At 36.2% G+C, this 16,826-nt stretch overlaps 1 protein-coding gene across 11 annotated transcripts in view; it reads left to right on the top strand.

Moving 5' to 3' along the window:
• The window catches only part of nrxn2a (neurexin 2a), a 286,021-nt gene that overhangs the window by 128,875 nt on the left and 140,320 nt on the right, over positions 1 to 16,826 (top strand). For all 11 annotated transcript variants that reach the window (XM_056730656.1, XM_056730657.1, XM_056730667.1 and 8 more), the window contains 2 exons: positions 8,783 to 8,956; positions 10,556 to 10,678. In XM_056730656.1, coding sequence (XP_056586634.1) covers positions 8,783 to 8,956; positions 10,556 to 10,678 — 297 coding nt within the window. The remainder of the gene's footprint in view (positions 1 to 8,782; positions 8,957 to 10,555; positions 10,679 to 16,826) is intronic.

Genomic DNA, 16,826 nt, shown 5'->3' with positions numbered 1-16,826 from the left:
ACGGAGTACTTTGAGACTGTAGGTGGTCTGGAAAATAGAAATGTATAAAACGGCAGTAAATAATGTATTGCTTATTCAATTGTTTCTATTGTGCATAAACCTCATTAAAATCTCTGTCTGACAATACAATGCTACAAAGAACACGAACAAAATAATGTGTCTTAATGTTGACAATAGAATATATTACACATAGTTATCACAAACCTTTTCTTTTTGGGATCCTTAAAGACGCTCAGGTTGTTCCAAACCTTTACAAATTTCTTTGTTCTGCTAAACTCAGAGAAAGATATTTTGGAGAATGTCAGTAACCAAACAGATCTCACAACCTATAGACTCCCATAGTATTTATTTTCCCTATGACGGCAGTCAATGGCGGAAGAGATCTGTTTGGTTATTCACATTCTTGCAAATATCTTTCTCTGTGTTCATCAGAACAAAGACAGATTTATACAGATTTGAAACAGCTTGAAGGATTTTTGGATGAAGTATCCCTTTAAAGCTAGTGTTAGCATTAGCATTCGGGCCCTGAGAATTTTCATTCTTGGGGGAACTGTCCCTTTAAATCAAAACAAGACGAAAATATAAAAGATGCAATATGGGGTCATATTTCTTGATGTACATCATTCTTATGCCATTTCTTACATCATTCATTGATCCTTGGGCTGTTTATGTCTGCTAGAGGATAGTTCATCCAAAAATAAAAATTCATAATTTATTCACCTCATGTTGGTTAAAACGTATATTTCTTCTGTTGAGCACAAAAGAAGACATTTTGAGAAATGTCACTGTGGTTGTGTCCATACAATGGAAGTCAAAGGAGATTGTTGATTGGTTACCAGCAATCTTCAAAATATCTTCTTTGGTGATCTACAGAAGAAAGTCATACAGGTTTGAAATGACATTAGGGTGAGGAAACGATGACAGAATTTTAGTGAACTATCCCTTTTAAAGTCTCAGATTTACCTCATTCTTAGATAAGTTTGAAAACACGTTTGCAGTTTTATACTAATCTCAGATTTGATTTCTGCCCACAGCTTTAATGAGCCGATCTTTCCTGATGTAATTTACACAGCTTCTAGCTCTTTCTATAAATCATGTTGCTTGTGAAATCTACCTTGCAGTACTTCTCAACCTAGCTGTACGTTTCTTTCTCTGTTGTGGCTGTAATTAGAAGCACAAAGAGCAGCGCCTTCAGGGAAAAGAGAAAAAACCACAATAACAACTGACTTTGCATAATTTGGTGCTTCCGAACTTGCAAAAAAATCGTTTTTTTCATCTCTGAGCCCAAAAAAAGAATCAAGTTTACTTGAATAACAGAACAGTTCATGTAGCAGTTGAATGTGTACTGTAGCATTCACACATGTGTTTATTTCTTTCCATGTGCGTCATAAAATGGAGGACTTGGATTGGGAAGACAGCAGCTACAGCTATTGCCATAGCAATACGTGAGGTGTTTTAGTCTCAGTTTGCACTATACTGAGCTCTCTGGCGTCTAAGCACAAATCTTGGCAGACGGCCTGTATTTCATGCGTTAGTCGATAAGAGAAAGCTGAGACAAATCAGATGTTTTATACTTTCTATTTTCATCCAGAAACAGAAGGATGCCAATTTCGAGCTATTAGCGCACATCATTTGAGGCCTCTGTTTTTCAGTGTGCTTGGTTATTTATTTGCTCTTTGCACATAAATAATCATTTCACAACTTTAGATCAAGAGCACTTAACACAGACGTCTGCTATTAGGTCTTTAACAAGTTCACATATGCTGATTTAAAATGAATAAATATTGAAAGTAATGTTGGTGTGTTTTCAAGAACCGTATACCTCACCGATCAGTCTAAGGTCACTTGGCTGAGGTGTCTTACGATCTTAAAGGGACAGTTCACCCAAAAATAAAAAAGTTGATCATTTTCTCATCCTCGTGTCATTCCAAACCTGTATGACTTTCTTTCTTCTGCAGAACACAAAAGAAGATATTTTGAAAAACTATCATAAGAAAAATCATAAAGGTTTGAATGATATAGAAACGTGAAGCGTTTTATGCTACTTACGAAAAAAGAAAACCGTTCAATTCACTGAACAACTCGTATCGCTGTCTATGGTGAAGATCTCTTCTGGCAGTATGAACTGCAATGAAAAAAACAAGAGTTAAAGCTTCGATGTCTCCAGCACGATGCCTACATCATTGAATTACTAAATCTACCGGTACGTCAACATGCTGCTTAAAGTACAAGAGTAATAAGGTCCAAATCAAATAAGGTCATAAAGTTCTAAGTCTCGCTGTCAGGCACCAAGATCCTTTTTCATTCGGCTCCCCAAGAACAAGTCCTTTAAACTTCAAACGAATAACTTCACAGTACGTGTCAGTTGTAATTGTTCAAGCAATTATGCCAGAGAGAATGGAGGGTGGCGGAGCAGTCCCCAGGGTCCAGTGCTCTTCTGTGAAGTGTAAAATGAACATCCTCAAGCTGGAAGGTGCTGGGATGTGATGATGTTGTGAGGGTACCAGGAGAAAAAGTGATGCTTGACCTGTTACGTGTGTTGGAATGAGCATATGTGGAGAGCGCTTGCGACAGCTAGTCTTCGAGCTGTCCGATAATTGAGAGTTTTCAGCTCCCCGAGGTATTGCCCCGAGAATGTTTTCTGAAAATATGTTTTATTGACTTTGGAATCGAAATGCTGTTCTGCTTCCTTTCCCCCGGTGTGAAAAGAAAATAGGTTTTAGTAAAAAACGTGAATGTCAATGATTTTAACAGTCTGTGGCCAATTATTTTAGCAAGGCAAAAACTAAAGACATTTTGTCGTTTTAATTGTTACAGTTATTATAGTTTTGCTTTTATTGTAGTTTATTAATATTTTGAATGGGCTTTTTATAGTTTTATTATAGTTATGGTTTTCATGTTAAGTTTTAGTTAATTTTTCTGCGATTTTCATTTTTTTGGTGCTTTTTTCAGTTTATTTTTTGGTATATTTATTATTTTACAATATAATTCATTTTTTTCAGTTATAGATTTTGTTTATTTTGCGTATTATTTTTAGTTAAATATTTTTAGTTCCCCAACTTAAAGGGATAGTTCACCCAAAAATAAAAATTCTTTCATCAATTACTTACTCTCGTTATTTCAAACCTGTATGCATTGGTTGGTTTGGTTAGTACAATAGAAGTCAATTGGTACTACCATTGTTGCGTTACCAAATTTTTTCTAAAAATCTTCTTTTGTTGTTTGCGAGAAGAAACAAAATGCATTTCAAACTAATTTTAGTTTATCCAACATTCTATCGGCATAATGGTTTGTATACTACATTGTTATTCTTTCCCTTCCCCTTACTCCTTAACCTAAATAATAAAGAAATCTGCACTTTTTACAATTTTAATAACCACTCGTTTATGTTTAGTGTGTTTGTTTTGCATTTTGAGCTACACGGACATTGGCATGTTCTCATAATGAAGGAGACATGGCCTGAAGCCTAAATACACATCCTCATAATGTAGGTCACACACACACAATCGATTCGTTGGTCGATAATTTTCTGTGTAAGAATAAAAACGGTATGAGCAAAAAGTCACTCCCTCTATTAACACTATGAATCAATAAACCTGCCATTGTCAGTGGTTACACTATTACTATGGCACCTTTTTCTAAATCCTTACAGAATGCTGTTGTCACACCAGGCAGAGATGAGCGTAAAAGAATTTGGCATGCTGGGAAACCTTTAGGCCACAGAAGCAGCACAGTGTGTTATATTGCGAGCGGTTATAGTAAGGGCTAATCCTCCGGTCAAGGCCAGTAGTAATGGAGCACAGCCAAAGGTGTTTCTTTTTTCGCTTTACGCTCCTCCATTTCTATCCGGCAGGGATATTGCTTCATCATTACTCAACAGAGACGCATGACTGGAGATGTCATTTTTACAATCTCCCTGCAGTTCCTTCATATGAAAGCAATTGATTTTGCTCTGTCTCGTCCACAAAAGCAGCTCCGCTCTCCCGCTGCCCGGCCATCCATTGAATGACTAATGAAAAAAACTATTGGGTGTATAATTGAATATTGTGATTGAAGTCTCTTTAATAGTCTTTGCATAACAGTGAGACATACAGAGCTAATAACCATGCATGGGCTATTCTGTGTGAAGCAGACTGAGCTTCCTCCTCTGAGCTCAGCGCTGGATTCTGTACAGACGGCTGGAATTAAGTCTGAAGATGAGCTGGCCCTTTCAAAGCATCTGCTAATTCGAGAAAAAAAAATTGTGGCATGACTTACTGGTTTGCACATGTTCTTCAGGGACGTTAAAGACAGGTTTACACCTAAAGCGATGACTAGAATGAAAGCTATATTAGCATCCACGCCAGAAGAAAACATTTATTCTGAGCTCACACACTGCAGGTTTGCAGTCACAAAGATTTCATCTGCTGTTTTTAGTGTATACGAGCCATTTAAAGTCAAGTCGATTTTAATCGAGTGTTAATGTTTTATTGTCAGCTAAGATAATCACTCTAAAAGTAATTCCAACTTTTATAAAAAAATACCTGTAAAAACAGTAAATTTGTTGTTTTATACCAAACTTGTAAATTTGAAGTTTTTAAACTGCATTCAAAATATGTGAAAATTCTGTAAAATTAAACAGTAAAAAATATCAGTTAAATAAGTTTATATCACAGTGTGAAAACTGTGTACTATCAACTCGTACTTGTAAAAATGCGCCGATACCAAAAATCAATTTGTTGTGAAATTTGCTTTGAACGTTTGTGAAAAGCACACAAAAAAATTTATTTCTCATATTCTGTTGCAGGTGGAGTTCTTTGTTATTAGTAAGCTTTTCTATTTTTATTGGTCTCACTGTGTTGTGAAAAGGAACAGGTATCGGTTCAGGCATCGGTATCGGCGAGTACCAGAAAAAATATCGGTACTTATACTCGGTCTTTAAAAAATGGTATCGGTGCATCCCTAAAATTACATGATTTTCTTGTTGTTTTACACTCAACTTGTACATAAGAAAACAATATGTGGACATTCTGTAAAAGTAAAATTCCAGTGGTCATTGTTTCTCGGTGACGTTATTGTTAAAGTTGTGGCGTGGACCTCACTATTATTCCTAATTCCTAACACTTAGTGTGAACAAGTCTTAACGAAAAAGTTACAAGTCGAAAATTTTATTGTAAATTAAAGGATCATTTGCCCACCTTCATGTCTTCAGAAGAATACAAAAGGAGATATTTGAAAGAACGTTAGTAATCAACATTGACCCCCTTTGACTTCTATTGAATGGACACAAAATCAATACATCTTGTTTGTTCATAATCATTCAGTGTTTTATTTTCAGCTCTTTGTTTAGTGTGCTTTTAGTTTTTAATTTACATAATTACTCTATTTCACTTTATTTACAAAAAGAATTCCGCTCTCTACTGTGAAAAGCAAATAACACAAAAAGAATTGTGTAGTGCATCAGTTGTAGATTAGGCTGTTGAAGTCATCTTGTCAGATGCAAGAATGTGTTTATATGCTGCTGAATGAACATCTTCACTTGACTGCCAATAGGCTGATTGCGATTCAGCCAGTAACATCTCGAGAGTGTGTCTGATCTGTCGTATTGAATTGTATAATAGGTATGATTATGTAATCAGTTTCCTGAGGGGTGGAGCTATTGCCTCTTGAAACAGTCAGAAAGACACGTTTTCACTAAAGTGGCTGTGAGGGCAATTACAGGTAGTTAGCTGAAGTGAACCAGGTTGAGAGTCCATTAATAAAAAACGGCAAAGTTATAATGAAAGAATTCAACTTATCTGTAGTGAGATAAAATTAAAGAGTGTAGAGGTTTAGATAAAGGGGGGCTGTTGATGGCGGTCTAATTGGTCTTATTCAGCTGGAGTGGAAAAAGAGCAGATTTCAGCAAACAATCAGGGTGAGAGCACACTCTTCAACCGTGGGACGAAAATTGCCATATGTATTCTTGCTTGTCAGTTTTAAAGCGTAATTGCCTGTCTTGCAGGCAGAGCTCAGTTGGAAATTGCATTTCACTGGCAAACAATGCCCTCTAAATATGGTCTGCTCGGTGAATGTTTATCTGAAGGTTCCCAAACATCTCTGATGTCTTCCGCAATGTATATTTGCAGTGTGAAGAATTATTAGAGGAGGAGGATGAAGGAGCAGCGTGTACCTCAGAACTCCACAGTGTTTTGGTCTGGCATGACTGTAGTTATGTTGAAACTGTGGATCTATTTGCTTTATGATAACGCTGGCTGTTATTTTATTTCAAGCATATAGAAAGTTTCCGACGCAAAGTTAACTTTCTGTCAGTTTATTTTATATTTCATTTATATAATATTGAATCATATTAATGTTGTCACATTCTGAAAGAGTTTGGTGTTAAAAATAGCTCTAGACGGTTAACGTTGTGTTGCCCAAACTGGACTTCCGGTAGACCTCCGCCAAGAATGAGTAACTACATTTACATTTATGCATTTGTATATTTTTTATATTCTGTCTCTATCAGTTCAAATAAACCCAACATACAAATTATAGACACTTTATTTCTTTGTAAGCAGGCAATCTTACAAAATCCGCAGGGGATCAAATAATTATTTCCCTCACTGTAATAACATATTAAGTGCATAGAAAAAACATATACTGTTTAGATTGACCATTTGATAGTAATTGAGTTGTTCACACAATTCCAGCCAAATTTTCTCTCTGATCTACTCACCAATGATTTATTTTCTTCAGTTCAATACAAACTATTCATTTTATAATAAAATGCTGTTATGACATAAATTATGAGATCCAAAATGTTAAAGGTTCATAAAGTACTTCCATACAGTTTATCATTAAAGTTATCGAAATGACTCCAGTGGGTTAAAATGTCTTGTAAAGTGAAACAATGCATTTTTGTGAGTTAAAAATAATAATACTTTGAGATCATTTAGCAATCGGTAGGTTTTGTATCAACGAGTGTGTTGACATGCACAGTCTTACTCCGATTATGTTTAAAAAGCTAATGATGTGTAAGGTCCTGTTTATGCATAAAACCTTTTTTGCGGCTTATGTCGTTTTTTGGCTGCTACACTGATTCCATGTTGCATGTAAACAGCTTTACCGGTTTTCTCTCAGTTTTGTTTAAGTTTGAATGTCTGACAGCGTAAAAGTAAGTGTCCAACAGAAGTAACAGTAAAATAAGTCCGCTCTTGAATCATGCAGTTTATGTAGAAACAGCAAAATAAAAAGAATTGTTGCATATGTAGGTACAGTACAGCGGATGTGGGAAGATGTACAAAAAGAGATTCTGGTTTTGACAATTTTACCGCCGACATTTTAAATGACTAGATAAACCATCGAAGGTGCATGTAAACACTTGAAAACAGGTTTCATTTATAATCAGATCTTTGGTACATATCTGATCATTTTCTGCATGTACAGTAAATGCACAAAATTCAGTCAATAACTGACCATCGAGTTCTTCCAAATGTGTATAAATTTCTTTATCTGATGAACACAGAGAAAAATATGAATGCTTGTAACCCAAACAGTTCTTGGCCATTAAATATAGGAGGCACCTCAATAACTCTCATTAGTTCTTACATCAAATGACTAGTTGTCAAATGGATTGTTGTCATGAGGCAACATTTAAAACTTAAATTTTGTTTTAGTTATTGACTATACAGTATAGAGTGCAGATCTGTTTGTTAATATTAAGTCCTTACATATTAAATGAGCTGAAATAAGCTTAAAATGTTAAACAAGCTATATACCCATAAAATATGACACATATAAAATACATTTATTAACCCACTGGAGCCATTAGGATAATGATAGATGAATGTGCACTCTGTTATCCCATGAACTTGATATTTTTCATGTAAAAGTAATTTTTGTGTTTGATGGAAGAGAGAAAGTCATACACATCTGGGATGGCACGAGAGTGAATAAATTATGAGAGGATTCTCCTGGATGAATTATTAAAATGTAATCTATATTAGTTTACAATAAGAAAAAGTTAACAGAATCCTTATAGTATATGATTATAATTCTGAATATTCAGTATATACAAGAAATCAAGATTTAAGTTTACATTCAGATATTTATTTTACATTTATTCACAGTTGAATAAATATTTGAACAGTGACTATTAATTAAACTTCTATATTTTGCATTCGGTAACCCATAGATATTGGCATGCTGTCTTCACGTCAAACGCTGCAGAGAATTTACATAAAAGCTTACAACATTCAAACTCGAAATCTAGGTAAATTCCCTCAGTATTTTCCCATTACTTATATCCTACATTGAATCCTCAGAACACATTGCATCAGTCGGCTTTGAGAAGCAGACACGGGCACATGGTGTACTGTGTTAAAGAGCCCAGTCATTTCAATTCCCAAATCCCCGTCTGAGCACTCGGCTTCCATACACCCAAACACCATCAGATGCAGCTATTTACTGACTTACATGTTTGCTTGGCGCCATGCTTTATTTTCATCCACATGCATGCTTATCCACATGTTCTCTCTCCCTTCGAGGTTCAAGGGCAACTTTGATGTTACGTAATTATATTCCGTTTTATGACAACCCTGTTTTTTCTTTTTGTTCTGAACATCAAAGGTTCCTCGGTATTAGCCTTCATCAGCGGGGAATTGGTTTAAAAAGAGAAGATCACATATTCAGCTCATCACAGAGTCACACAGGATGAGCCCACCTCATGAAGCTTCGGATAACATTAGGGACTTTGTTCAAAGGCAAGGCTCTTGTTTTGAAGGCCGATAACCGTGAGTGTTTGTCTGTGTGTGTTGAGCAGGAGAGCTGTACGTTGGAGGCGTGGGGAAGAGCATGTACAACAGTCTGCCCAAGCTCATAGCATCTCGAGACGGGTACCAGGGCTGCCTGGCGTCAGTTGATCTGAACGGCAGACTGCCCGACCTCATCGCTGATGCTCTGCACCGGGTGGGTCAGGTGGAGAGAGGGTGTGAAGGTCAGTCCACTATCAATATCAACTGTTATAGTATAGTCGAACAGCATATATGCTTAACTCAGAACGCATCGCAAACACATGAAAGAGAAAAATTTTAAATCACTCATGTACTTTCTATTTTTTATATAAATACTAGGGATGCACCCAAATTTCGGCTGCCAAATTTTTTTGGCCGAAAATGACATTATCAGTTTTGGGTGAAAGAAAAATACTGGCCGAAATAAAAGCCGAAATATCCAGCGCCCGCGCTTCCATTCAGTGCTCGCGTTCACTCTCTCACTAGCCGTTATCAAAGGACGATCATGTAAGCGCGCCATAGCAAAGTCTAATACATCTAACAATAAAAGCTCAAAATCAGCGAACAGAAAATGACACGCAAGCTCTGTGTGATGCACGAAGTATGTAAATAATTTCCCGGTATCGATCGTCGGCCTAGTGCAACCTGAATTTCGGTATCAGTTTCGGGCCAGAATTTTTATTTTGGTGCATCCCTAATATATACTTTCTATTTTTGTTCTGCTACACATTCTCTTTGTATTCACTTGTCTGTCTGAGGTAAAATTATTCACGTATGTTTTGTTTGATGAATTTTATTAGTTAAAATTTCTGACAGATGAAACACAGCCAATATGGGTCTTGTATAATTGAATTTATCTTCTGTGAATAATCGTATGTACAGAATATATGCATTTGTAGTCATAAATTGTAATAAAATACTAGTTTCACACTGATCGATTTGGATTGGAAATAAACTGTATTTTTTTTAAATAATTAAACACTTTTGTGTTTTTGAGAAGCTCCTATTACATTTTTGTTGTTCTTTAATTTGTTTAATATTTTAACCCACACACAAACATGAAGAACGACCGTTTTAAAATATTTTTATTTTATTTATTTGACATTTTTATTATTTTAATGAGTTTAATTCATTTTTAGCCATTTTGTTTTGTGCTTTCATCATATTGCAATGTAAGTTTATTTTTATTTTAAGCTTTAGTTATGTTTAGCGAGCTATGTACAGTTTTAGTGCCTCAACTTTTTTTTGACTCAACTCAACTTTTTTGTTTCAGAATAAAGGTCTTTGCACATAGAATCTGAAATTTTCATATTCGTTTTTTTATATTTGGCGCTCGTTTGTACTGTGTACCTCTCAAAATGCTTACTATGGATGCGAAATACGCAGAAAATCGTCGTCGTATTTATTTTTTAATAAATTTCAGACTCATTATGCAATGGGCTTAACATTTTGTTCAGTTCATTTTTTTCATTTTTGTTTGGTTTAAATAATACTTAAACTGTGTCTACACCCTAGTTGACGGACGTTATTGGCTCAAACCCATTAAGTACAAGCCGTCGCGTCTGTCACGTCGCGCCGTATCCAGTGTGGACAAAACCAAACTGATAATGGGTTCTAATGTGTTCCGTTATCTTTTGTCGTGCCATGCCACTTCCGGTGTACACTAATATTTTATTTTATTTTAAAACAGAAATGTTTAAGTCGTTTTAGTTTTAGTAAAGTATAATAACCTTTTTATTGATTTATTTATAAAGAAATCATGTTCTGTAGTTCTGCATCATAACGGTTCCCGTTTCTTTAAGCCGGCCCTGGCACTACCTGCATGGAGGACTCGTGCTCCAATCAGGGAGTGTGTCTGCAGCAGTGGGAGGGGTTTACCTGCGACTGCACCATGACGACATACGGAGGTCCCCTCTGCAGTGACCGTGAGTAACACTCCACTCTTTCCTCAGGATTAAGGGATTAAGAAGGGGGTTTGTTTAACCACATTAATAAGCCATTCAGGGCTTCTCTTATGATAAGATCAGAGGTAAGCGCCTGATCCGCCGCATTGCAGTCTATTAAACATGCCGATAAGGCAGAACACCTTAATTAGTGAAGACCAAAAGATAATGTTCATATAAAGCAAGATGACCCTAAACTGACAGCAGAAGGAAATGTGTGTTGAGCTTTGTGTTGAGCTTTTATTATCAGTGATACTCCACACACAATAAAACATCTAACACTGCTTTCCATACACTCACAAAGTGGCCTCGCTCACAAGACTGGTTTTGTTTGCTTTGAGAATATCCCCATATTCTGACAATATCACTCTGGAGAGCGGCCTAATGAGCTAAATGAAGATAAATACTGTGGGGTTAGCTCTTCTAAACGTTCAGATAGCAAGACAATAGCAGGTGCATGTGTTTTGAACTGAGTCTTTATTAAACAGCTGGAGAGATTTAACCATGCCGTTTCATTTAGCTAAATTAATTTTTAGATTTTATTGTGGAGATATCAAATTATATTTAATTTTACCCAATCAAAACACACAGCATGTAATGGACCTCTGTATGATTGGAATCATTAAGTGTTGGCACTGCTTGACTTTAATCTGTTCTCTTGTAACAGGGTGTTACTCTTATTATCTACTGTATGTTGACTCGTTGTAAATCAAACCGTTTTTTGTAGCTAAACACCTAAAACAAGTGAAAATTGGCATTGACATGTAAATTAGACAGAATCTTTATTTAGTTAACCAATTTTTGTCATTTTATTGGAAACATTATATACTTTGCAAATTCTTAGTTTGGTAGTTTCCTCCCTGATGTTAAGGATGAGTGTGATTCCATTCAAAGACATCTACAAGAAACCCTCTATTACTCACCGTTTCTGCATCTTCTAACTTTTTCTTAATGTGAAATGTGCCGTCATAGCTTATCTAAAATTATAAAATGTTTCCCCTCAATTCTCCATATCTATAGTACATTAAGGCGGCGAAAACAAATTATTAGATACAAAATCACGATGAGTCTTTACTTTCGTGTGAGATGTTTTACCAAGAGACGGAGACTGGCTCATCCATTGGCAAACATGTATATTTCAACATAAAAAGCTACTGCAAAATATAGATTCAAGAGATTTATGAGTACATTTTCTCAGTGGTATGAATGCAATTATTTACAACACTAGATCGCAGATACATTTACTGTATCTAGTTCTAGTCTCCTTTCACACTGAAACGATAAAGGAAAAGTTTGCATAAGGCATGAAATATTAATTTTGCTTGATTATTAAAACAATCATTAGAAGTGACCATTACAGGAGCTCCAGATGTAAACATTTGCAAAGTTTATCGTGCATGAACTATAACGGCGTGAGATTGTCGATGCAGCAGATCTGTGGCCGCGAGACATCTTCCGCACTACTAATTCAATTAGCGCTTTTTACAATTATGTCACAGCGCTGGATACCTGCAACACTGTAAAACATCTGAGACGGTTATTAAAGGATAATGAAGACAGGAAAATGGTTGTGTAGAGTTATACTGTAGATATTGTAGCTTTTCACAGAGCAAACTTTAAGTTCAGATAGAGCAGCGAGTCCTGCTGTGAAGCTTCTTGAGCAGGTTTGGAAAGATTGGCATTATTAGATTCTGTAAACTTATATTATAATAACCAATGAACTGAAGTGACAGGATTTTTTAGCTTCTTTTTAACAAAACAACATTGTGAAATTAGTTTTTGATGAAGTTTGGTGGAAGTATCTTCACGTGTTATTTGATTCTGTTCTGTCATAATGTCGATTTTTGATTGATTTTTCATTTATTTTTAAATCGATTACTTAAAGTTTAGCAATATTATAATCTTAATCTTATTATAAGCTTAAAATATCTTCTTTTGTGTTCCAGAGAGAAATAAAATCACACAGGTTTTTACCCTCTGGGCTCTGAGAGTGTTTCGAGGCCCTTAGAAGTTTTGACATGCCCTGAAATTTGTGCTTTTTTCAGTAGTTTATAATGACACGAAATGCTAAAGTCGTATTTTACTGTTTGCACACACTGAAAAAAACTAGTTAGATTTACTTAATTTTTACATTAACTTGTGCAAAAACTTGACAAAAAAACATTTGAGTAAAATACTTCAAAGACTGTGTGCAAAGCATTCGCTAATAAAACAAAACAAATTTTTTACAAAAACTTTAAATATATTTAGAAGAACCGTGCAAAAACTTGTAAAAATACCAAAAAGTAAGTAAATCCTACTAGTTGTTTTTTTCATAGCATTCTTGCACGTCTGAGACAATTATGTTTATGCATGGTAAGTAAAAAATATATAATTTTTTAAATCATTGAAATTAGGTCAGAAGACATATACTCCTACACAAGAGTTATGTTCACAAGTGAACTTTACCATTAATACTACCAATATATATATACTTATTATAAAATATAAGCAGGCATATATGGAATCTATAGTTATAAAACATTTAAAACACAGCTGACAGTACTAAAACATTAATTGGTGGCATCGAGTTTAGTAAATTAGCCTAAAACTTTCTTCAAATTTGTAAATGACAGAAATCAAATTGAGATGTTTACAGTTTTTTAGTTTGTGGGTAAATAAAAGAGCTGTGAAGCCTAATTGATAGCGGTTTGGTGCAAGACAAAGAATGAATTATGACAGAAAAATGAAATGCTTTTTAGCAGATAATGCCATGAAAACATTTTACAAACACACTATAACAAAGAAAAAAAAACATACTTAATTTTGTTATTTTTACAACCAATAACTGTTTATCAAAATGAAACCAAACCGATGGGTGAGAATTTAACAATGAAGTGTTTTCAGAGCACTTTAGTGTGGGATTAGAGCTTTCTGATGTGATTTAGTCCACCCTGCTAATACTCAATTACCTACAGAGCCCTAAATCAATAAACACACAATTATTCTTTAACACTCCTCCAAAATCCTCATGTCCTTCAGTTTACGTATCGCAAGACTTTCTGCTGTTTGTCACATTTGAATTCAACCATGCTTCTCTTAAGCCGACAGCAGGAACATGTTCATCTGCAGAGCGGCTGCAGGTGCGAAGTGTAAAACGATCCTTCAAATGTCATTTTCAAGCGATCGACGTGAAATCCGGCTGCAGCCACAGAGCTACAGGTTTTTATTAATGCATGACTCATCCTCAAACAGTGGGACGGGGGACACGCTCAATCCTTCATCCTATCCCCAAAACACACACACACTCGTACTTTTTTTTCAAAGGGTGATTTTTCCCGACAGCAGACATATGGGGAGAATAATTTCAGTTGACCTCAGTAATTAGCGTCGATTATTTAGGAATATCATTATCACAAATTATTCCTTTCGCTTGGCTGACATCTCACACGTTCACCACTGCTTTTAACACTAAATGTGAAAGGTGTCCACAGCCACAAGATCTTTAACAGCCGTTACCTACAAACACGCTGAATGTCGAGCAGGTTTTTTCAGTGTATCGCACATGTCTCATGTTGTACGACACCATATGGAAGTGCGGGGATCTATGTTTCATACTTTGATTTCGTGTGACCTGCCACATCCATCACTAGAGGTCTAATTAAATGGCCTGTAATGTGTTACCTGTTCCGAGTCCCGTCCAAGGACACGGCGGGCCGACGTCTGAGGGTCCTAGGGGATTGCTCTTTCCTACTTCCTTTGTTCATTCAGGGTTCTCTCCATTCCTCTCTACCTCACATCAGAGCCTCTAGCTGTAACCATTAAATTAAATAGATACTGCACTTTCATGTCGGCTGTTTTGCCTTGCAGCCTTGGACTCTGGTCACCTTTCTGTGCATGCATCTGCTCAGCCAAGCATAAATGTTACATAGACTGTTGTCGCTTAAAATGCACTGCGTGTGTTTTTGTTGGGCAAAAGTTAAAACTCATTAAAGGTGCTGTACACACTTATCTTTTCTTGCTAGAAAAGGTTTCAGAGCAGAAGAATATGACTATTGACTTTTCTCTTTTTTGCAATTTCTTTGGTTTCATCTTGTGAGATGTTTGTAGGTTTAAAAATATCAGGAAAATTGTACAATGTTGAAAAATATTTAGTCACTTATTAAATGATTTTTATTAACAAAGTTTGGGAGGAGCACGTGCGGATAACTATCCCGGTTGGCTTTCCATGACTAACCTCACCAGTCATCCAACCAGCTGGGGAGAAAACCCTTACAAATAGACAAGACGCCTCACCTGCCTTCTCTCGCACCATCCCTCCTCCGACTCCTCACCATCAGTCCGTTTTTAACGCAGCATAATGGGTGAACAATCCGAGTCCGGGCACATACCGGTGCCCTCTCCCCGGACAAGGGACCAAAGCAGGATGAACTAGCCCTTTAAAGAACTAATGTTAGTGTCAGATAAGATTTCTTCATCAATCAATTTTGCTTTTTTTTATATTTTGACGTTAAAAATGTTATATGATGGCTTGTCCTCAATGATAAACTCTATAAATCACTACCTTTGATTTATTGCTTTGGTGCGTTTCAATGATTTATTGATATTTAAAGTGTCCGAGTACTGTATTCTGTTTCACGCTCCAGAAGTAACCGAAAACTGTGTTTAATTGAAGCGGAGGCATTAACACCGGCCGTGTGGTCACCTTACAAATGAATCCTTCATGATGACCAATCCTGAAACCCGATAGGTCATCAGGGTCAATTAACAGACTCCTTTCTCACTTATTGCTGGAGTGTGTGGCCATTTCATCCTGTGGGGGGTTTTACCGTCGGGACACGCATCAGCAGGCGTCAGTATATGAAAATGACGTACAAACTGGAGGTCAACAAGGGCAAGACCTCACCCGGGAAGTAAAATCCTATACTTACGACAGCAATGGATTGACATAAGCAGTTTTTCTTATTGATTATTGAAAATGGTTTCATGAATGATGGATGGCTTTCTGAATAATGCCCTTTGAGTTCATACTGTACCGTATTTTGACTTAAGAAATAAGCACCTGAACTTGAAGAGTATGTGGAGCTGAAGGGCGGATGTGTTTTAAGCGAAAGGGCTGATGTGAGAACTGCCAGTTCTGTATTGACATCTGGAAACAATGCAGTCTGACTGGAGACTGTGTGAGCGGAAGCCGAAAGCGGGAAAGTGAATGACAAGTGTAAATGCTTGTTCACTCTTCGCTACAAAGTACAATTCATCCTTGAGAAATGCTAAAAATGGTCCACTGTGTTAAGAAAGGCAGGATATATTTCTCGTGAAACGTTTTCATTACTGGGCATATTCTTTAAATAAAAGGGCAAATTTGTAGGATTAAGAGGGATGTGTTGACAGATATGCGATATAATATACATAACTAGGTGTATAAAGACTTTACATAATAAAGCCTTGTGATTTTATAACCTTAGCATGAGCTATTTCTATCGACAAGTGGGTGTATGGTGCCCTAAACAGCAAACTGCTCTACATATAGCAATACGTAGTGCTTTGAAAGGGAGGGGTGAGCCGTTGGTTGCAATTCACAATCTCACCACTAGATGCCACTAAAATCTTCACATTGCACCTTTAAGGTTAGTACTATTGATATACTTTTGGCCAGTTTCTGACCATTTTTAGATGGTTTTTGCCAAAGGCCTGCTTGGTTTGGAAGATTAGAGTGGAAATAAAATAGTGCGTTTTAAGTACAAAATATATCTACAATGATGCGTTTAACATGTGTTGTTGTGTTAGTGCATTAAAGTGTATGTAAAATATAATTATGAGAATATACAAATGTAAATATTTTATCAGTATGCGTGTTCCATGGGCATAATATGCAGACTTGTGTATAGCTGATTTGGCATTGTATGTTTATATCACTAATATATACTGTATTGAGCATCAGCCCCTGGCTCTTTTGATATTAGCATCGACCATTGAAAACCAATAGAAGTCGACCGCTAATGAAGAGAAATCTGTTTATTTTGCATCCTCTACTTTCTTTCAGGAAATGTTTCTTAATTCAATACCAGTTAAACTCCGTCAACAAAATGTGTGGCGTCATGTTGATTAGCGCTGAAAATCATTTCAATGCGTGTCTCTCAGCAAAAATGAT

Source organism: Triplophysa dalaica, chromosome 19, assembly GCF_015846415.1.
Source record: "Triplophysa dalaica isolate WHDGS20190420 chromosome 19, ASM1584641v1, whole genome shotgun sequence".
Lineage (NCBI taxonomy): Eukaryota > Metazoa > Chordata > Actinopteri > Cypriniformes > Nemacheilidae > Triplophysa > Triplophysa dalaica.
The sequence above is the reverse complement of the archived record's forward strand: the minus strand, read 5'-3'. Positions and strand labels throughout refer to the sequence as shown.